Below are 22861 nucleotides of genomic sequence, written 5' to 3' on the forward strand. Positions count from 1 at the left end.
GTGCCTGACATATGATGCCCAAGAGATCCCTATAACTAATTTTGTTATTTTAATCCTATATCATTACTTAAATAAACTATAAGTGTTTTTGAAGATAGATACTACTAAAACAGAATTCTCGTCAGGTTATACATTAATTCCATCGCAGGAAAAATAGAAATGGTAGCTTTTTCTTTTCAAGTGCTACGGTAGAACCCAAGATTTACATTTCAAACCACATTGAGAAGTGAAAAAAACATACAGAAAGAAATACAGCTCTAGAGTTTGGAAAAAAAGCATTTCAAATCTTTATTCTGCTGCAGACGGAGAAAAACACAATAAATTATACATAAGCCAACTTCATATTTCAGGTATCTTTTTCTTTCTTAAATTATAATACTAAACTAATGATTTCTCTAGTTTCCCAGTTTACTCAATATAATGAATTATATCCAGTTGTAAAATTCAAAATTCAAAGAAATCCAATTAAGGTAAGTAAAAAGTATGGTGATACAAATATGGTTTTGAGCTTCAAAAAGTACCTTTGGGAAATTCCAAAAAAAAAAAAGGAAATGAAGAAGGAAACCCACAAACGCATTTGATTTGGTAAGACAAGTAAATTACATATATCCATGTGATTTTGGAGAAACAATATTAACACAGAATTGGTTACCCCTGCAAGAATATATAAATAATGAAATTTTATTTTACAAGGGATTCCCCTTAGCCATCCAGCAGGTTAATATTACAAAATTAGCATACATTTTGGACCAGATCACTATTTAGGGGGGGGGGGGGGGGGGGTCAGCTCTCTGCATCTCTGCCTCTACCCACTAGATTCAGGTGGTGCTCTCACCCGAGACGTCACAATAAAAAATGCCTGTATTCATTGCCAAATGATCCCTGGCGACAAAACCACCCCAGGTTAAGAACGACTGGTTTTTAAATGATAAATGTCTATTACATTGTTTTGTGCACCTGAAACTAAAAAAAAAACTGGCTTAGAAAGGTTTTGTATTAATGCTAAAGATAAAGGTTTTGTATTAATGCTAAAGAAAAAAACAAACAAAAAAACACTTAAAAGGCAATAGTTAACAATAGTTACAGTGTGAAACAACACCATATTTCAATCAAATACTATAAAAATAAAATCTAATCATAAAAACTACCATACCTACCCAGAGAAATCCCTTTTTTTCCCTTATATAAATGAGCTCCATATTCCAAAATAAATACTTAAAAATAAAATTATTATGGAGCAAGCTCATACCAGACCATTTCTCTTCAAATAATACATTTAACTTTGATAAAATACAAAAAACAGCTGCCCTCCGGCACTAGAGAGTGAAAAAAAGCAGGCAGACTATAGAGGAGACACAAAATTTAAAAAAAGGGAACAATACAAAAGACAATCCAAAATTGCTCAACAGACCAAAAAAAGGAAACTGACCTAGTCTCAAAAGAAAAAAACCACAATGGATACTAATTCAAAGATGATTCTGATGTTGGAATTGGCAGAGGAGAATTTTAAAGAGGCCATTATAATTATGCTTAATGAAGTAAAAAAATATGCCCACAGTGAAAGAGAAAATAGCAATATCCCACCAGAGAAATAAAAATTATTTAAAGAAAGAAAAAAAAAAGAATCAAGTGGAAAGTCTTAAAAATACTTTTAAAAACTTAAAAAGATAATATCTGAAAAATAGTAATTCATAGGATGAGCTCAACCAGCACAATAATAGACAGGAAATCAGTAAAACTGAGGACAGAACAATAGAAATTATCTAAAGAACAGAGATATAGAAGGTTGAAAAAAATTAACAGAGCCTCAAGGACTTAGAGGACAATATCAAAAATGCTGACCTGTGTCTAACGGAGTCACAGAAAGAGAGGAGACTGAAAGGGACAGAAAAAGCCCTTGAAAGAATTATGTTTAGAATGCTTCCTACTTTGTTGGAAGATAAAATTTACAAATCCAAGAAGTTTTTAGCAAAGGCCAAGCAGGAGAAATATGAAGAAAACCATGCTAGGTACATCTCAATCCAAAAACAAACACACTGGGGATTGGGCAGGAAAAGTAGGACAAATAGAAAACTCATGTGATGATAGAAATCAATCCAATTAGCAGTGATGATAAATATTAATAGATGAAAATCTTAGACAAAACTTATCAACCACTAGATTAAGAAAGGATTGCCAACTACATGCTGTTATAAGAGACATACCTAAACATAAATGATGAAAAAAATAAATAACAGGAAAATACTAACCAAAAGAAAACCTATCTAATCATACAAAACAGAATTTAAGGCAAAAAGAATTACTAGCATTGGAGGTGGTTACTACACAATGACAAATGGTTCAAGTCACCTGAAAGATGTAACAATTCCAAACTCTAGGTACCTAACAATTCTAAATTTGTATGCAGCAAATAACTATCTCAAAATTAAACACTTATAGAATTAAGAAGAAATTCACAAATCCATCATCATATTGGGATGTTTTAACATACCTTGTTTAGTAACTCATAGATCTAGCAATTCAAAACTCAGTAACAATATATAAAATTGGGATAGCATAATAAATTAGCTTGACCTTAGGGACATATAAAATATGCATGCAATTCATGCAACTACAATTGGAGAAAATATTCTTTTCAAGTGGACACAGGACATTTCTGAAAGTTGATCATGTACTCAGCCATAAAGTGAGCCTCAACAAATGTCAAACGATTGGTATCATATTCTCTGATCATAAAGCAATGGAATTGAAAGTTAATAATGACAAGAACAAAACACCACACACCTGAAATTTTAAAAGCACATTTTAAAATCACTCATGGATTACATAAAAAAAAAATCATAAAGGCAAATACAAAATGCTTCAAATTTTATAACAAAGTAACTATATATAACAAAGCTTGTAGAATGTAGCTAAGTGGGTACGTAGAGAAAACCTATGGCCTTAGATGTTTAACACTAGAAAAAAGGCTAAAAATTAGTAAGCTAAGCATCCAAACTCAAGGAGTTAGGGGACAAGAAATCCACAAAAGTCAAAGCAAAACTAAAAAAAACAGAAATTCCTGAAACAGAAAACAAATACATCTAAAAAAGATTAAAAAAGCCAAAAGATGGGTTTTTTGAATAAATGAAAGTGATAAAACTCTGATAAGATTTTTAAAGAAAACCGAGGGGCACAAATAACGTTGTGCGTGAATACCAGGACATAACTGCTGATACTGCTGAGATTTGACAGAAAATAAGAGGATTTTATGAACAATGTTATGCTAAAAACTTTTAAAACAAATATTAAATGGAAAAATTTATGAAAAAATAAAACTTTCACAGAAGACCCCAAATAGCCAAAGCAATCCTGAAAAAGAAAAGCCAGAAGCATCACACTTCCTGATTTCAAACTATATTATAAAGCTATAGTCATCAAAACAGTATGGCAGTGGCATAAAAACAGATGTGCAGACTAATGGAACACAAATGAGAGCCTAGAAGTAAAAACCCATGCACAGACAGTCCACTAACATTTGACAAGGGAACCAAGAATATTCAGTGGGGGAAGGATGGTCTCTTAAGTCGATGGTGTTGGGAAACTGGACAACCACAGGCAGAAGAGTGAGACTGCACCCCTACCTTACACCACTCACAAAAGTGAACATGAAACAAATTAAAGACTTAAATTTAAATACCAAAAAGTTAGAGGCAAACCAAATATCCATCACTAGGAATCTGGTTGACTAACTTATGGAACCATGATACAATGGAAAATTATACACTGTAAAAAAACAAGAACCTCTCTGTTCAGATACACCAAGATACAAAGTTAAAAGAATAAAGCAAGGTGCAGAATACTGCAAATATTATGCTACATGCATTAAAAGGGGAAGGAGAATAAGACCATGCATTTATATTGTATAAAGAAACTCTGGAAAGATAGACAAGAAACTAAAAAATAGTTACTTGTGGGAGGCGAGAGATGGAGTGAGGGGGCAAGTGAAGGGGATAAGAATGGAAACAAGACATTCTACTGTACTTCATTATTTTGATTTGAGAGAGGTGAATGTATTTCTCACTAAAAATTTCTTAGTAATTGAGAGTTACTAAATTCAACAGTATATGCATTAGTCAAAACTCAAATGATATAATGTGCATTTCATTACCTGTATGTCTTTTATCTCAAAAGGGAAAACAAAAAACCGAAATACTTACCTCTAGCTAATTATATACACACTTAATATTTAGGAAGTGTACTGATGTCATGTCTGTAATTTACTTTGAAATTCATAAAAAAAAACAAGATGAATCAGTGCATGGATAGAGGGATGAATAAATATGAGACAAAGCCAAGTACTATAAACTTAATTGTGGAATCTAGGTGGCAGCAATAGGCATGGTCAGTAAAAAATTCTTTCACCTTTTCTGTATGTTTGACAATTTCATAAGAAAATGTTAAAACAGAGAAATGTTAAATTTTTGAAACAGAGAACTCATAAATCAATAACTTAACCAAAAAAATGATCAAAGACACAAACAGGTATTTAATAGAAGACACGAATATTTCATAAATATATGAAAAGTTATTCAGCCCTACTTGTAATCAGGGAACTACAAATTAAAACCACCTTGAGATACCATTTCTCAGACATCAGACTGGCAAAATTTTAATCAGTACCAAGTGTTGAAGAGGATATGGAAAGAACCCAAACCCAAATGTCCATTAACATTAGAATACACTATTAAGTCGTGGGACAGTCACACAATGAAATGTGCTATAAAGCAGCCAGGGAGAATTAACTATCAATACCCTCAGCCACGGGGAAGAATCTCAAATACATTTTAAGTAACCGATGCCAAGTAATTAAAGAATACAGTCGGTATGATTCTGTTTATACTGAGTTTAAAAACAGGCTAAACTAAACAATACGTTACACGTGCCACCATCGCCTCTCACAGGGGTAACTGCAGTAGTCTCCTTCCTGGTCTCCCTGTTGCCACCCTTTAACCTGTACCAGAGCAACCATTTTAAAACCTACCGTTTAAAAACCTACATTAGGCTAAGTTGTCCTTTGCTCAGACTCTCCCTCAAGGTTAAGGCCAAGAATCCCAGCCCACTTGGCACTGCCTGTCCAGTTCCCACTACCTCTATCTCTCTCCCTCGCTCAACAGGCTCCAGCCACACTGAACTCGTGGTTATGCCTCCAACTGGCCGAGCTGGCTGCAGCCTCAGGCCCGTCCCTTAGAAGCCACTTAGAAGCCATGTGGCTCACTCTCAAATCTCCTTCAGGTCAAGAACTCAAACCTCACATCGCTGCTTTAGAGGCTCATGGGACGCTCTACCAAATAAAGTATGAAGCACTCCATTTCCCCCTTCCATTGTTTGTCATGCTCCATCCAATCACCATCTACCTGACCATATATTTCAGTTATTTAGTAATCCATGTGTTTCGCTTCCTACTATACCCTCAACACCTAACAGAAGCCTAAGTAAGGGCTTATTGATATTTGAGTGAATGAACGACCTTTTTATAAAATTACTTTTTAAACAATAAGCCCTTAATTACAACATTAAAAAGTATTTCAATTTATCAAATCATAAATTGTGTTATTTTCACAATTAAGCATGAAAAGGCAAATTAAATATTACTAGGTAAAATATGAAGCATATATGCTTTCCTCTGAATGTAAACCATTTGTTTCCAAAGAGAAGCAAAGCAATAGGTACCATGTTTCCCCAAAAATAAGACCTAGCCGGACAATCAGCTCTAATGCGTCTTTTGGAGCAAAAATTAACATAAGACTCAGTCTTATTGTACTATAATAAAAGACCGGGACTTAATATAATATATAATACTGGGTATAATATAATGTAATGTAATACTGGGTGTAATATAATATAATATAATACCGGGTATAATATAATATAAAATATAATACCAGGTCTTATATTAATTTTTGATCCAAATGACACATTAGAGGTGACTGTCCAGTTAGGTCTTATTTTCGGGGAAACACGGGAGGAATCCAATTTGCAAGAAATTAAAAACTGATTTTAAAGAAATCAAGAAAAGCAAAGTATGTCAGACTTTTACAAAGCAAAACTGAAATAAAGGTATCGTTTGAATCCCAAACCTCCAACTAAATTAATGTACTCTTGCTGTAAAGCTAAAGTAGAAACCATTTCCTAACTGAGCAAAACAAGCATTTACTACTTGCAAGCCAACAGGGAAAAAAAGCGGAGCAAACAGTGCAGGCTGGAAGGAATCTCAAGGATTATCTACTATGAGCCTCTTCATTTTTACAAAAAAAGAAACTGAGGACGTGTAGTGACCTGTGGGGAACTCAAAAGCATTCTGTGTCAAAATTAGCAATAACGGAAAAACACTGGGAGCAAATGAACCATTTTGTTCAGTTGTGATCCTTGTTATAGTAAAATTTAGCTTTTATAGAATTAGAGACAAAATACATCTCCATGGAAACAATATTCTCAAGCATAGACGTGAGGCTGAGAAGCATGTTTTCCTATGCAGTCTTCATATCCCACGTACACACACAGGATTTGGGGTGAGGAAGGAGTGAAAGGGGCAAAGCTTTATAATTTGACAGTTCGGGACTTGAATTCCAGTTTTCCCAGAATCAAGTAGGATCTTACTTGATCCGATTCAGTCATGGCCCTATCTGGTCCTAGCTAAGCCCCAGTTTTTTATCAGGAAAATGGGGATAATGCAGACCTACCTTACGAGTTTGTCAAGAATATAAAAAAAGTACAGGTCATCTAATTCAGGGATCGATACATTTTGGCTACTAAACGCAGGCTTTCTGACGTTTTACTCAGAGTTGCATAATGCTGGGTAAGAAACACCACCCCTGATTGCCTGTGAGTTTTATGATTAACATATTACCAATAAACTAGCCTATAACTAGAATTCTACTCAGAGCAGGAGAAGGTGCTATTGTAGCTATCAGCAGGAATTTATCAATTAGTTGACAGGGGCCATCAGGTATTACTACTTGTTGGAGGTAAAACGAAAGGATGCTTAAGAGTTTTTTACGATGTAAAGTTGAGTGATCTGTTTCTGACCACAGTGTCATGAATCCTGATCAATTACACAGTCTCAAAACCAAAGGATCTTATAGGGCACCTGGTAAGAACCCCTCCACTGTATATTAGATTATATTAAATGACCACTTCTGCTTAAAAGCTTCTAGTTTAAACCAGGCTTTCACTCAAACTGATAGCAGTTTACGTGTATTATATTTTCTGAATCCTCCAATTATCAGAAAGGGCTTTTATTCCCCCACTTAGAATGGACAGGTGATGAAAAAGTGAATAATACATGTAAGTGCCACACCACACTCACATACTTTTGGAAATAAAAATCTGTAAGTATTGTTTTCATTTGTGGGGTAAGAAAGGATATTATTCTATTTAATAACAATCCCGTAATATAAAAGTCAAGTTCCAAAAACACACCTTGAGGCTTATATTTATATCCTCATAACAAAACAGGTCTTTCAAACTCTGCCTAATTAATACATAAAACACAAAGAAAACATACCTGGGATGATATCATTGATATGCAAGAGAATTGTACTTTCAACACTTGCAAAACTACAAAGCTGTACTCCATCAAATCTTCCGTCCCAGTTGCCAATAGGATTATCCTAGAAATTAAGTAATAGAATAAACTTTAAAACACTCTTCAATAAAACATCAATGTTAAAGTCTGCATTTTCCATGAAAGGATCCTCCAAAACATTTTACACTGGTAAATATATCAGGAATAACTACCACAATAAGATATTTTGTTTGTTCATTTGTTGTTTTTTTTGGTTTTGCAAAAACGAGACAAGAATAATCAAGCTATTGTAAATCCACAGACGAGCAAGGAGTCAAAAGTATTTGTCACGCTTTCCTGGATAATAAATATTAGCCTATATAATAACACCCACCTGCATGAGGAGATTTTTTAATACACTCTTCTACCCAGATATCTGCCCCTAATTAACCCCAGCTTGCTCTAAACACTCCTTTACATTCCCTGAGCACTTATTCAATTTGAACTCCCATATGCCTTTCTGTACATAGTCTATTCTTAATTGTTCTTTTGTCATTTTACAGGTATGTAGGAATTCCTTCCAAAATAGAGACTTTCATATTTAATTATTTCATATTCCAAGGTAGCACCAACTAGTCCAGTGCTGTCCATGGACTAGATGAAGACATGGGCAGTCAGACAATTACCCTGAGCACCAAAGTGAACACCACGCTAAATGCCACTGGAAATAAGAGGAGATGAAGAATGTTGCGTTTACCGGAACTTTCCTTTCAAGGATCGCGCGAGACGGGGTTGGAATGAATGCGTGCACAAGCCAACTGGAGGACAGAGAGGCAGCGGGAGAAGCTGGTGGAGCAAACCTCTGGGCAGCCTGAGCCGAGTGAACAAGGTGATCCCCAGACAGCCGTCGAAGGAGAGGAAGGCCCATCTGGCTTCTGCCAAATTTGAGGCCCAAATGACCGGAAGCCAGGGAGACTAACCCCAGTGACCAGTGGCCCTCTTTCTCCAACCTTCCCTCCACCCAGCCCACAATCTCTCCTCTAACTTAACACTGAAGATGAAAGAACAAGGGTTTGAACGTGTGTGCAATTGATAGCCCTCCTGACAGAAGCACAGGCTTGACTTTGGCTCTAACTTTTCACGTGGTAAATATTCAGTAAATGTTTGTCTAAACAACATAGTAATATGTGTCGAACTGATGGGTATCACATAGAATTTTCTAGAACTTCCAAGAACCAGGTAAGAGAAATTTATGCTAGAACATTCATACCCTACCGAAAAGCATACCTGAATAAAAATAATCACCACAAACATCGTGAGTACAAGTCTTATTTCTCACATCCTCTCCTAACTCATTCTAGTGTCTAATAATTCTGCATGAATTTCCTTCTTTATACCTAACAAACTCTTGTCTATATTTTCAATCTATGATAAAAATTGTTCTCAGCCTTTTTTTCTCCTTCTCTTAGTCCCATAGGTCTCACTCAACTTCCCAAATTGGAATGTACCATTATTAACAATTATGAGTGTAAGGTAACATTACAAATGAGTGAAACAAACAAAAGGACAAACACTGTATGATTCCACTTATATGAGGTACTTAGAGTAGGCATATTCACAGAGTGTGAGACAGAAAGTAGAATAGTGGTTGTCAACATAATATTAGCTGAGGAGACTGAGCGATGGCAGTTAGTGTTTAATGGGGACTGAGTTTCATTCTGGAAGATAAAAAAGTTCTGGAGACGGATGGTAATGATGGTTGTACATCAATGTGAATGTACTTAATGCCAATGAACAGTAAACTTAAAAACGGTTAAAAAGGGGGCGGCTGGTTAGCTCTGTTGGTTAGAGTGCGGTGCTCTTAACAACAAGGTTGCCAGTTCAATCCCCACATGGACCTATAAGCTGCACCCTCCACAACTAGATTGAAACAACTACTTGACTTGGAGCTGATGGGTCCTGGAAAACACACTTAAAATAAATAAAAGTTTTTAAAAAATAAAAATCCCTAATTCATTTTTTTTAAATGGTTAAAATGGTAAGTTTTATGTTACATATATTTTAGCACAATAAAAAAAATTTTTGAGTGAGTTACAGTGTAAGAAAATACTCAGTTGTGTTTTCCGCTAAAACAATATGCTTTTCCTCTATTCAGGTATTTTCTGTAAATGATTTTTACACTACTCATTAAAATCAGATCAGCCAATACAATTTTGCAGATATTACAAAAAAAGAAACACAGATGACAAAAAAAAAACAACCTTTTCAAAGTAAAGAAAAATAAGACATTATGTAATATATTTGGGTGTGTTGTTTTTTTTCTATTGGTCAGCTATCATACAGCAAATTTACAGATGGGAAACATTACTCCAGTTTATTCAAACAGGAAAAAAGAAGAAATGTAATTCTCTATGTAGACTCTTGCCCCAACATCAGTGTTCCTTTAACAAAGATAAATCAGAACATGTTCTTTAAATTACTCCAAATTAGTCCGTTTTAAATATCCAAAGTGTTTACTTCTACCTAAATTGGTCATAAAACTATAGATATATTCACAAAGGTAATATAATCCAAAATTTCTTACCATGTCCACACCAACAAAATATCCTAAGCTTTCTTTTCCCGGCAAAACATCACAGAATATAACTGTTCCAGATTCTATAGTTTCTCCAAGCTTCAGAGAAACTCTGGAGTTTATTTCCAGAGGGGGAAGTTCAACCTGGCCCGTGTCCACTGGACCTGCATAGTCACTTTCCAATCCGTTGTCATCATCTTCTATGATTTCTAGCTTGTCCAAGGCAACAAACACTCCACAATCTTCATCACACTGAAACAGCTGTTTCCCTTGGTATATTCCATCAGTGAAACCTTGGCCCCGACCTTCTTCCTAGTTTTTAAAAGAAGAAAAAGTTGGGTAAATAGGTAGAAAATAGATAAATAGAAAAATGATCCATAAGAAAAAAGATCCATTCTGGGGATTTCAGGGAAATCACTGAAAAAATTCTAAATGACACATAAGAAATATAATTATTAGCAGTTGCTTTTGGATTTAGGGTATTTAAAAAAAATAAGGAAGACGCTGTATTTGATGTGGAAATAAAATGACTTGATAATTTCAAATCATAATTCCACTGTGAGAAAGTTGGGCTGGATTCCACACTGTCATTTTAACAATAATTTTGTCATAAAAAGAAAATGTTACTATAAAATAACAGTAATGTTAGCACCGTTTATTGAGCGCATACTATGTGTCAGCACCATGCTAAATCCTGAATCAATGTAACACAAAAACCCTGCAACCTGCGTACTAGTATCAATATTTTACAGATGAGGAAGCCCATTCCGAGAAGTAGCTTCAGTAAGTAACCCAGTTAGCCCAGCTACTAAGTGACATAGCTGGGATTCAAATCACCAACTGCGTTAAAATCATTGCTTTAGAAAATTAAATCAAGAAGCAAACAAGTCCTGAAATTCTATCTGCAAGAATGTCAAAATGTAACTGGCATTTAAGTTCTCGAGAATCAACATTAATTTTGAAAACATATCACGAGTTCTTGGTTCCCTTTTCAGTAGAAATAAATTCCCAGATGACTTTCACATACATCATCAGGGACAATTATCAGCAAGTTGAAATTGCTGCAACTTCTTAAGAAAAAGTCTTAGATCCAAATTCCATCACTTAGTAGCACACATTAAGAGAAAAACTGAGAAAGCAACTGATGATCACGTCACAAGATAATGAACAGTTCTGTGAAGTGATTAATTAGTTAAGAATCGTTAGCATTCGTTTTTAACACAGACAATGTTAACATTTCTCAGGTATGAAAATCTTTAATAATTGCACGCTGTTTTTATTTCCTACTGTGGGAAGTAGTTTTTTTAAAGTTGTCAAAGCATCGTCTTTGTATCATCTCAATTTATTACTAGAAAGTAGTCAATCCTAAGGATTATGAATATTAAAAACCACAGAAGATGCCTGGGAACACATCTGGTATTTAAAGGGGAAAAAACTACGTGCGATCTGGTATTTAAAGGGGAAAAAACTACGTGCGTGCATGCAGACGCGCGCGCGCACACACACACAGAGCTCACTACAATGGTTTTAGCAAACTTACCATTAACTCTACTCCAAAGAAGATCCCGGACACTGTCCTCTCCGCTAACAAGGGTCCCCTGAAGCGCACGACTCCGGGAAACTTGTCTTCCCCAGATCTCAGCTGCACTCTCACCGGGCAGCCCACATCTATGTGGAGGCCTTTGCTTAGTCTGCTCCTGTCTTTAAACAGGCCGACCCTCTCTTCGCAATTGGTAATTGCCAAAAGTAACTCTGTGAATTTTTCACTTATTTCTACCACATCCTTTTCATCAACAAACAGAACTGCATACGGCTGCTCTAGAATTTTTAATCCGATCTGATTTTTCTTGCCTTTTGCAGAAGGAATCCTCGAATGGCCCACAGAACGGTCTTGGATAAACTGCCCTATACTCCCCTTTGGTACTTTAAGGAGCTTTTGTGTTTGTTTGTCCGTAACACTACATTCTTGAAGAAGTAAATAAAAAATCCGCTCTTCCCAGTACGATGAAGTCACTTTTTCTTGGCTCCATAAGCCTGAACTCATTGTGATATTAACTCCAAAATTATTAACTCAAAAAAAAGGGAACTACAGAGTTTGTAGGAAAACTGCAAAAGATCAATTCACTGGCAGTCCCAAAGCACGTTTTTAGCAATTTGGTGCCCATGCTGTAAAAAGACAGCAAATCGCAATGCCTGGAGGACAAGCAAAAAGAAACTTTACTCTTCATGCTACACGAGCTAAAATTTTAAAAATCACATTCCGCTACTAAGCACACACACACACACACACACACACACACACACTCCCAAAAATATCTACAAAGGTTAAAAGACATATATTACTTGTACCTACTATAATTTTACATACTTAATTAATGAGATCCAATTATAAAGTATCTTCAAACACAATATAATATTTGTTTTCAAGGCACTGAAGTTTGTAAAACAAAATTCTAGGAAAAGATAATCTCATGTATACAGAGGGTGCCAAAAAATGTATACACATTTTAAGAAAGGAAAACTGTATTAAAACTGTAATACTCAATATATACTGATAACAAAAGATGAATACAAGTCACGTGTGACTTCTGCAATGACAAGAGGTGCTCAGAGTGGTTACCATCAATGTCCAGACACTTCTGATTACGGCGAACTACTGCTTGGGCAACATTGACCAAAGTGTCCGCTTGCCCATTTTTTTGGCACCCCGGGTATATTCTGACATTTTTAAACTTCAAAAAGTAGCATTTTTAATAGATCCTGCCTAACTTAAACAGATAAGCTGCTGCATTTGGACCAAAAAAACACATAAATCAAAGGCTATTATTTCTGTATGTATACAGAGTTTAAGTAAAAAGTTATCCATCATAACTATTATGTTAAACATCTTTTAACAATAAAATATCATAAGATCACATTCTGAAACTTCAACCACAATTCATTTATCTGTGTGCCATATTTTGATAATGGAACATTTTATCTCTGACTCAGTTTCATTTCCTTAAGCTTGTATATTTCATCCTTAGGCAAATGTTAATCATATTAACCATAACTATCATTTAATTTATCACAATCACATATATCAGATCTGGTAAATCTGATTATATTAAAGATATCTGAAAAAATCAATTCTGTAGTCAGAACTTGGACTGCTTAACAAGGAAATATAATTGCAGTATACTATCAAATACAAAATGCTCGTCTATCACAATTTTAACTATGTGTACTAGAAAAGAATACACAAAAGATGATTTTCAGTTTCAAATGTTCATTTAAAATTGTTCACAAATACTAATCTTTCACAATTAAAATGGCCTTCTCAACCCTACTTTGGTAATTAAAAACTACACAATCTCATTAATTCAAATTGAGACTTTAATTCATTATTTTAATGAATTAACTCACTGAAAAACAACAGTTCCTATCTATTCTCTGTCACATGAATGTGGCTCCTTGGTTTCTAAAGACGATACTCATCCCACCCTTCTCGGAGAGGGATCCATTTCCATCACCCTGGGTAACAGCCAGTTGACAGCACTATCATATTTATCTGTTTTGCTCTTGCAATTAAAGAGTAAATACTCCTAAAACTAAAGAACTGAATTTTAAGTTTAATCATTTAAGTTAATGATTGAATAAATAATCTGGCAAATCTATACACAGACTAACTTTTCCTTTAGGATGCGTTGTAAGATAATGAGCTATTCTATAATGATAAGTTTTTAAAAGCCTGCCCTTCTAGGAGCCAGAGTGAGACGTGGAGATTCCCCAAGACAGGGTAGAGAGTGGGGCACCCCTTCAAAACCACACGGTTGAAACATCTGTGCAACATTTAGTGAGCGCAGGGGCAGACAAGGTCCAAAGTGGTTCTCTTTTTCCTTTTCTTTTTTTTATGTGTTTGTCGTAATTCCACTTGAGGGCACTGTCTCCTTCAGCAGGAATAGGATCAATTTCTATTTGCCACTTACATAAGACACCTGTGAAACCCTGATCTTGGCACCACAGAAACAAAACCCCCAACTGAGGGTTACGCAAACAGCCACCCAACACTCAATGTGCCCCTATTCCTTTACAAGTACCAAAACAAAGTGTTTGCTCTTTCTGACTAGAATTCTTTTTAAATTTTTCAGCAAGGAAATAGCTATATTTTTTCTTGATCACTGAATTATCAATATGAAATAAATTATTATGTGTGACTCTCAATAGTCAAAGGTGTTTGTCGCTTTGTTAAAAGGCTTTAGATTGTGCTTTCTGAGTTCCTGTGTCTGCTTTCTAAAGGTTGACAGACTCCAGTTTTCCCTTGCCACCAGCCATTTTCTGTGGTTTCCTGCAGTATATACATTGACTCCTTTTATGGCCTTGTTGCTTTTCAAATTACTGCTTCTAATGAGTTCTGGGAAGCCATCTGATGAAATATGTGTGTGTGCTTAAAAACAAACAAAACAACAATAACAAAAAAGGAATACATAAATTCTGAACAGGTCTTTTAAAGAGTAAAGTGCATAGGCTTCAGTGTACAGACATATGCAAAAATAATATTTGGTTGCTTCCAGAAGGTTGAGATGGTCAAAAAGCAACTTTTAAAAAAGTGAATAGTTGTTTCATTCTCCTTAACTGTTTTGAAATATTTTTGGCCCCCACCAAAATTTCTAAGTATGGCAATTCTATTTTGAAAAGAAATTATTTTTTAATTCCTAAAAATTATATCTTCCAATATTAAAATGAAGAACTTTCTTTAATCTTAATGATTATTATATGCCAACAATGCCTACTCTATTGTTCTCTAGCTTAATGATTCATGCCACAATTTAAAATAAAACCATCAGTGCTAATGAAATATGACCAAGACGAAACTAAATTACTATATGAATGCATTAAGACACTATACGTTACATGTTTTCATTACAAGAGTGTTTTCTGCAAATCATTTAAGAGACAGTCCACAGTAAAATCTGATATAACTGCTTTGGTTTATAGAAAGGTTAAGGGCAATTTAACAATGGTGATCAAGAACCATATTTTATAGTGAACTACACAAGGAGCAGTGGTTTTTCTCTAACTTGCATTAGCACAAGTGAGAGTAAGCTTAGACATAATTGTCATGTTAGACAATTAGAACAGCCAAAGCAAAAGCTATAAAATATTTAAAAAGCAATATCCAAAAATAAAAAGGGCATGGTCTTTCCCCTTTTAGAAAGAATACATTAAGAAAGAATACGTTTGGAACTATTGTATTAAAAATTGATTCTCTTCATTGCAACTGACAGTTAGAGAACTCTGAATGGGGATCTTGATGGCTCTTAGAGACGTACAAAAGGATACATGTAATGGTCATCAATACCTCAATATAATGGCATTACAGCAGAAATACGTTAATAAGAGACTTTCTATCCCTTTCGAAAGAATATAATGCCAATATTCTTCTTTCACTGGGATATGCAGAACAGCTAAATTATGTCTTAAGAACCCCTAGCAGTAAAACTGACTCGAGACTATCTGGGAAAGATTTAAATCACATTACCAATGAGTTCTTTATCAATCAAGAAGGTGTCAGTTTGTTTAGTATTTTTATGCACTCAGCACAGGTAGACACTGAAAAATACATTAGATATAAAACACAGTGACTACCCTCATTAGTGTTCTCTTACTACCTTTTAGGTCTAATTGCTTAAAAATTGCCTCTAATAGTGCACTTCACTTTGAGCACTAATATATCACAAATGATTCATCTGAATACCATCGTCCTTAACGCAGGCTGGAAAACTGAGTGATTACGAATATCGTGATAATTACTGTAAGTACTAAATGAAGATTACCAAAGCACTGGAATACAGGAATACATTTAACCCTAAAATCATACTGAATAGGACGCCTTGTTTTGGACAACATTTGAGATGAGGAGCAGTTCCGGGTCAAAAGTTCTGAAAATGTACCTGGTTATCTGAGCTGGTTGATGGTCTGGATTCTGAGTAAAGAAGAATTTAATTGTATTAAATAAAGCCATTAAACTAAGATAAGGGTTAGAGGACACAATTACTTATCAGTTTCCTTTCTATGCAAAAGCTGATGAAGAAATCAGTTTTATAAGAAAATATTAACAGTCAGGATTACCACATTCTAAAAGACAATATATAGCACAAATAAATGGCACTTTGCAGCCATATAAAATTGATAATGGTTAACTTATCAGAAGATAGTGTCATTTTGATTCTCAAGTTATCAGGTTTACGTTGTTCAAAGAACTTCACTAAAAGAAAACAAGACAGACCTAACTCAAGAACAGTTTGCATCTCCTGAGATATCCGACCTTGTTCTAAAGACCACAGGAGGCTATCTAAATCAGAATAAAAACTACAATACTAAAATCCTGCCCCTAATTATAAATGCAAAGAGGTAGCAAAGTCAGCTTGAATACCAAAGAAAGAAGACAATGGGACTTTTCCCAAACGTTTCTGAATAGTTAGAATAATTACCATTTTAAGAAAGACTCTCTCTCTCACTAAAAGAACAAGTTGTTATATTCCTAGACTGCAAAAGAATAGAAATGCTGAGATTCCATGACCAGAAGAGAGACAGCTTTAATTTTCCTCACGGATTAATTTGTGATCCAGGCACACAAGTATGCAGTCCCTCAAAACAAAACAAAAAGGGGGGGGGGGGGGGGGATTTACAAGGTTAAGAAAATGTCTGGCTCTCACACCTGCACATCCATGGCAAAAGAACACGACTCTCTGCTATCTCACTAGAGTGAAACCTGGCCACTACGCTTCCAGACTGAATCCCCCAAGTCCTTCATCTTTATATTTCTGTTGCCCAAGCCAGTGCCTATCAAATGGCAGGCATTCAGGACATAAGAAATGAACGAGTTAATTAACTCAGGTGACAACAGTGAAAACCAAAATTCCATTTCCTCATCCTAACTGTTTAGTGATCAAAAGCTTTCTCCAGGTTAAAAGAAGAAAAAGAGAAGAGTAAAAGACTCAAGAGTTGAGAGTATTTAATGATTTTTACCTAATTCCTGAAAAATAATAATTCTAATTCACAACAAAGTTATGGTCAATTTTTACACCACTTCATTGTTACACACATAAGAAGAGGCGAATAAGGAAAATTTCACAATTATGAAAACAACTTGTTTGAGGTTCATTTGAAACTGGCTTCCTAGATTCTCACAATTTATGGATTCGCCTATAAATTCTGTATAACCAATAAAAATAACCTCAACAAATTTAAGATCCTGGTGTGACAGTCAGGAACAAAATACTAATAGTTTGATGAACAGGATAATTACGCCTTTCTCTCTTTTTGTGTTAAAAGACTTCCTCAAATCAAACAAAATCACAGTTTAGGCAAGTAATCATTGCTCCAGAATGTTTGTTTTACATAACAAATGCCCTGGTCTTCCCAGCTCCTCACAAATGCTACCACCCAAAGGAAGGCTTCTTCCGAAGAATGCTACAAAATTTTGCAGCAGATCATTAGAGAATGTTCTGGGTGTTACCAACATTCAAAGTACACGAATTTCCTCAAGAATTTCCAGCAAATCATTTCCTCCTAATAGTGTTCTAGTTCAAATCCACCCACTACCCAGTGGGGAACTGGCAGCTAAATTCTTAGGGCCATTCAGTCTGCTTGGGATATGAGGGGGCGTGCAGAAAACCAAAACTTGAATGAACACCCTCTCTCACGGCCTGGATTTTTCTCTAGGAGTCAATGACTGCAACACAACAATCTTAGTAAGATCCCTATTAGCCTGAATCCAAAAACAAGGTAGGGAATGCTCCTTAGCTGAGCTAAGGATACAGCTGTCCAGGGAGACTGGGGACAGGAGGGGAGCAGGGAAGGTGGGGACTGGGAGACTGACAGGCTCGGTGGCTGGAAGATGACAACCACTCTAAAACACGCTAATGCCACGGGGTGGAATAGAAAAGATGCCAAGGACGTGAATAACCGGGCAGCTGACCCAACTGAGAACCAAACTCAGGAACACTATCTTCCTTCAAGACTTTAGGATGTCTCCGCAGATCTTTAATACGATAAATAAGGAAAAACAAAAAGAAGGAAAAGAAAGAATACCTTGTTTCAACAGAGCGCACCTTTCAACTAAAGGACTCCGGGTTGTGTGAAAATCCTCCTCACCCTGGAAAGAGGTAAACTGAAAGAAAAAGCAGAACACGCCATTAACGAGGCCTGAACCCCAACTGCTCTTCCTGGACGGGAGCCACAAACACCCCAGAACCGATCCATCGATACGCCCCACCGCACGGATGTGAGATATTACAGCCCGGGGCTCTCGATGCCAACCCGGGAGGTCAGGATTAGGCCAGCGGCCCGTGCCTCAGTTTCCCCATACGTGAATGCGGGGCCGAAGGGGGAGACGGTTTCCTACGCTGCTCCCACCCCAAGTCCTCTCTTCTCCGGAGGTCCCGACGGCGGCGACCGCGCTCCCACCACTCAGGAGCCCTCTCCAGAGGGCCCGGGGACGGGGGGGGGGGGGGGGTGCCCCGAGCTTGGGGAAGCCCGGGATGACGTCAGCGGGCTCAGCACCCCGCGGGCCTGATTCGCTCGGAGCCCGGACAACTAACGGGCCGGCCCGTAGGGCCCGACGGCCTCGGCGGCGACTCTAGGCACCCTGAGGTCGGGGAGGGGCGCCCGAGGGGACCCGGAGGCCCACCGCTCGCCGGTTCGGCCGCCCGCTCACTCACTCACCTCGGGCGGCGGGGCGTCACCCCTTCCCCTCGCCTCGCTAGCCCCAGTCCCGGGCCGGCCCCAGTGCCCCACACCCACCGCCCTAATATTTACCTCCGACGCGCGGCCCCCGCGCAACCGAACCTGCTACCTGGGCCCGCCCCCACCTGCCCCGCCTCCGATCCGCCCGGGGGAGAGAGCGGGAGCGGGGGTGGTGGGGGCGACGGCCGCACTAACCAATCACAGCCCGAGCTGCGTTCCTGCGCACGCTCTGATTGGGCTACCCTGTGACAGACCTTCCTCCAATGGCTGCCGGCTCAGAGCGGACCGTAGGGACTTTCCGCTCCGTCAAGCTCGGTGGAGCCAAAGGGAAAGCGGAGGGAAGGGGAGCAGAAGCGGAGGATGAGGGCGGGAGCTCTGGCTGATTGGGCGAGGGACTGTGGGTGCCGCGTTACCGTTGGCTGACACCAGGGCGGGGCGGGGCGCCTTGCTTCTCGCTGCTCCACCTGCGGTGCCCGGGTCTGGGCTCAAGGCTTAGCTGTCAAAACTCCCCCCGTAGAGTGAGAGTTTGGGGCAGGGGTGGCAAGCAGTCCAGATGCGAGCTGGGCACTGCAGATCAGGATTCCATGAAAAAGCATAGCTTTAGAATCAGACCTAAGTTTGAATCCTGTGTGCTTTCAGTGGGACCCTGCTTGACGTGTGAGACTGACAACCACACCTTCGGCCTCAATTGCCTTGTCTGTAAAATGTAGATAATCCTATTACCTGCCTTACAAAGATTGCTGAGAAATAGCGCCTGGAAAGTTCCTGACGCGCAGCAGGAGCTCAGTCAGGCTAGATCTCCTCCTCTCTCTCAAATTGGGCCTGGGACACTGGCTGTTTCTGAACCTCTGTTGGCCACCTATCCCAGGTTGGAGGGACGTCTCCCTACGGTGGTGAAGGGATTGCCACATGTCGCCTCACTCAGCTTTGCACCCCTGGCCACCTGCCAGGACTTGGGGTGTAGTTAAGGATCTTTCAATTAGAAGGGAGGTTTGTGATTCCCCAAAGTGCTCAAAATATTTAAGGAAGTGCTTTTTATAATCAGTCTCAGAGCTTGCAGCATGCTTTGCTGCACTGGATACTCCTGTTAATTAATCCCTTCTCCTTTGACATTTTAAGTACCAATTATAGGAGAAGGTGATTAATACTGAGGAAGGAAGAGGTGTGTGTGTGTGTGTGTGTGTGTGTGTGTGTGTGTGTGTGTGTGTGTTTAATCATGAGAGGGAAAATTTCCCCAGTGGAAAGTGATTATTTCTGCAGATCTGGGGAATTTAAACCAGTGAGTACATAAAAGAAGTCACATGAGTGATTACTAACAGTGCTAGTAAACAGGTCACCCATCTCCCTTGCCATAAGCACCCAGAATGAAATGGACGTCTTTAGAAAAGCTAAGCCTCAATCTGCTCTTGTCCCTCCTCAGTCCAGCCTTTATCCTGTTTCCCGAGCTTCAGGAGCACACTGCATAGAAAGCAATAAAATGGGAACCAACAGGCCTAGCTCGCAGTGTGGCCTTAGGCAACACTGTTCCCCTTCTCCATCTAGATTCTCCAATAAAGTTGGGGGACTCAGAGGTCACCACCTGGTTGTCTGGGAGAAAACTTCAGCCTGAAGGCGGTTTTTGCGTGATGTACAGTGGGGGGGGGAGAGGAAGTGGAAGTGGAGTGGGAGAGGATGACGATGAATCCTTTAGACAGGGCAAGCACTCTCCCTTTCTCCTCTTTGCCACACTCCTCACCCATTCCTCCAGGCACACGGCTCTCATTTACTTATCTCCTGGCCCCTGAGGCATTTGAGTTTGCCATCCCTGGACTAGGACATTTTCCTGCTCTTGGTGATGGTGGCGTTTAGCACTGCTGAGCACTCCTTAAGCAATGCATTCTTCCCCACCACCAGTGATCAGAGCCCTTGCTCAGCCCTCCTGTCACACGTTCCCTGAATGGACAGTGTCAGGGCCTGGTTTCATCCAAGAGAGTCTTCCAAGCCAGGCCTGATAAACAGGGCTTATCTCCATTACTATCTCTTATCAATTGGTAATGGCTGCCTAGAACACTGTGTTGAAAACAATTCTGCAGCTGTATCCAAGTTCCGCAGGGAAGCGATGAGCCCCATGAGACCCAGAATAGTGTTGTGGTGCTTTTATTTGCAGCCCTCAATAAGGCAGCCTCTCATTTTACAGATGGGAGATGAAGGTCCAGGGAAGGAAAACAACTTGTCCCCACTCACCCAGGAGATGAGCTGAGACCCTGCGTCTCCTGATTTCAAGCCAGGGCTCTTTCCACCTCTGTTTAAACAGATTCTCCAGCTGAAATGCCCATCCTCTCTGCCTTCCAAATCCTTCTTCATTTAAGGCCCAGCCAAAGTCCACCCTCTTTGAAGGGTCTTTGCTGATGGCTCCAGGCCCCACTTGATCACCTCTGCCTACCCCCACAGCCTGTTCCACTCACCCTGGCTCTGGGTTAACACGACTGATGATTGCGTTATGGGGCAGGTCACCAAGAAACACAGCAGCTACAAGAGAGGCCACTCTTGGCCTCTGGCAAGGAAGGCAGACCTGAAACGACTAATTACAAGGTCACTTAATTACCAAGGTTAGAGTGAGCCTCGGGAGAATGGCTCTGAGCACACAGAAAAGGGAGGGTGGGGGCACTCAGGGAAGTCCTGTTTGAGGAAGTCACCTTTGAGATGAGGTGGGAAAGATGACTGGTGATGGGGAGTGAGAGGCAGCACTCCAGACAAAGGGAACGGGAATTTGCGTGACAGTTGAAGGAACTGAAAGAGGCAGAGCGCAGAAAGTGTGGGCACAAAAGGGCCAGTCAGGTCGGGCCCCGTGAGCCTGGCCAGGTACTGGTCCTCAACCCAAGAACAGTGGGAACCCTCTGAAGGGTTTTAAGCAGGATGGTCACTGTGATTTTAACTGGTCCGGTATAGTTCTCTTATTGCACACAGAAGGAGCTCTGTGAATTGAACAGAGTTCTCCCCGCCATGAGAAGGGAAATTTCTGGTAGCCTGGTTCAGGCCTATAACTTAGAGTAGTAACACCTAGTCAGGACTCAACAAACCTCAGCAATGCCGGTCATGGTCTATTAGACCCTGCCCCCTGCTTCCCAAATGGTACCACAGGCTACCTCCTACTTCCAGCCTCACCAAAGTCAGTGTTTACGTCCTACTGTCCACTTGGCATCTCCACATCACACAGCCTAAAGTGAATTCCTGAGAGTCCTGCTCCACTGCAATCCCTCTGCTTCCCCACCTCCAAAAATGGCAACTTCCAGCTGTTCATCCAGCCTCCCAAGGCTGCAGCCATTTCCCACCCCTCCTGTGAACAGGCACATTCAGAATGAACTCTAAACCATGGGCTACCTGGTCCAGGGGGCCCCCAGGCAGGGGTACCGTACTGGTGCTGTCTCCATGGTTGCCCAGCGGCATCAGTGTTTCAACCAGTGGGTGAGGTGAGAGTCTACCGTTCACGGATGCCCTTCTCTCTCAGGAGCGGAAACTCCAGGTATAACATTCTACATTCAACTCCAGGTAGAATATTCTATCTGGGGCTGCCACTCCGGTAACCCAAAAGCTCTTTTTGATAAGATAAAAGGGATTACTTTAATCATCTTTCAACTCATCCACCTGAACTACAAATCCTGTGCTCTCCTGTGTGAGCTGTCTGCTGTTATTGATGGCAAATGATTGCTGCGGGATTTGAAAAACACACACATAGAGAAAAGGGGTCCAGAGTTCTTCATTGGGACCTTTGTGCTGAATCTGGAATCCCATGGTCCTGTGTCCCAGGAAAATTTCCTCCTTTAGGAAGGAGACACTAACGTTGTCAGGGAAAAGGTGATTTATTATTATAATCTGCCCTGACTTCTATTTTCTGCCCCCCTTAAGAAGGGTGAATTCACCATTCATTCAGCAAATAGTTGAGCACCTACTATGTGCTAGGCACCAACTAGACACTGAGGACACTGAAGGGAGCATGGCCCCTGCTCTTCTGCTGCCATTCTAGGGGAAGG

The 22861-nt window shown here is 39.2% G+C and overlaps 1 protein-coding gene across 7 annotated transcripts in view; it reads right to left on the reverse strand.

The window, feature by feature from the left end:
- CYLD (CYLD lysine 63 deubiquitinase) overlaps nt 1–19000 on the reverse strand; it is a 50352-nt gene extending 31352 nt beyond the window's left edge. For 2 of the 7 annotated variants that reach the window (XM_088800352.1, XM_019732335.3), the window contains exons 1-5: nt 18924–19000; nt 18198–18276; nt 11662–12314; nt 10131–10433; nt 7547–7652 (exon numbers count right to left, since the gene is read on the reverse strand). In XM_088800352.1, coding sequence (XP_088656478.1) covers nt 7547–7652; nt 10131–10433; nt 11662–12165 — 913 coding nt within the window. In that variant the 5' untranslated portion in view covers nt 12166–12314; nt 18198–18276; nt 18924–19000. The other 5 variants (XM_019732337.3, XM_019732334.3, XM_088800353.1 and 2 more) reach the window with 5 other exon arrangements.
- Between the last annotated feature and the right edge of the window lie 3861 nt (nt 19001–22861).

Source organism: Rhinolophus sinicus, chromosome 8 (assembly GCF_057876585.1).
Source record: "Rhinolophus sinicus isolate RSI-liver-muscle chromosome 8, RSI-T2T, whole genome shotgun sequence".
NCBI lineage: Eukaryota > Metazoa > Chordata > Mammalia > Chiroptera > Rhinolophidae > Rhinolophus > Rhinolophus sinicus.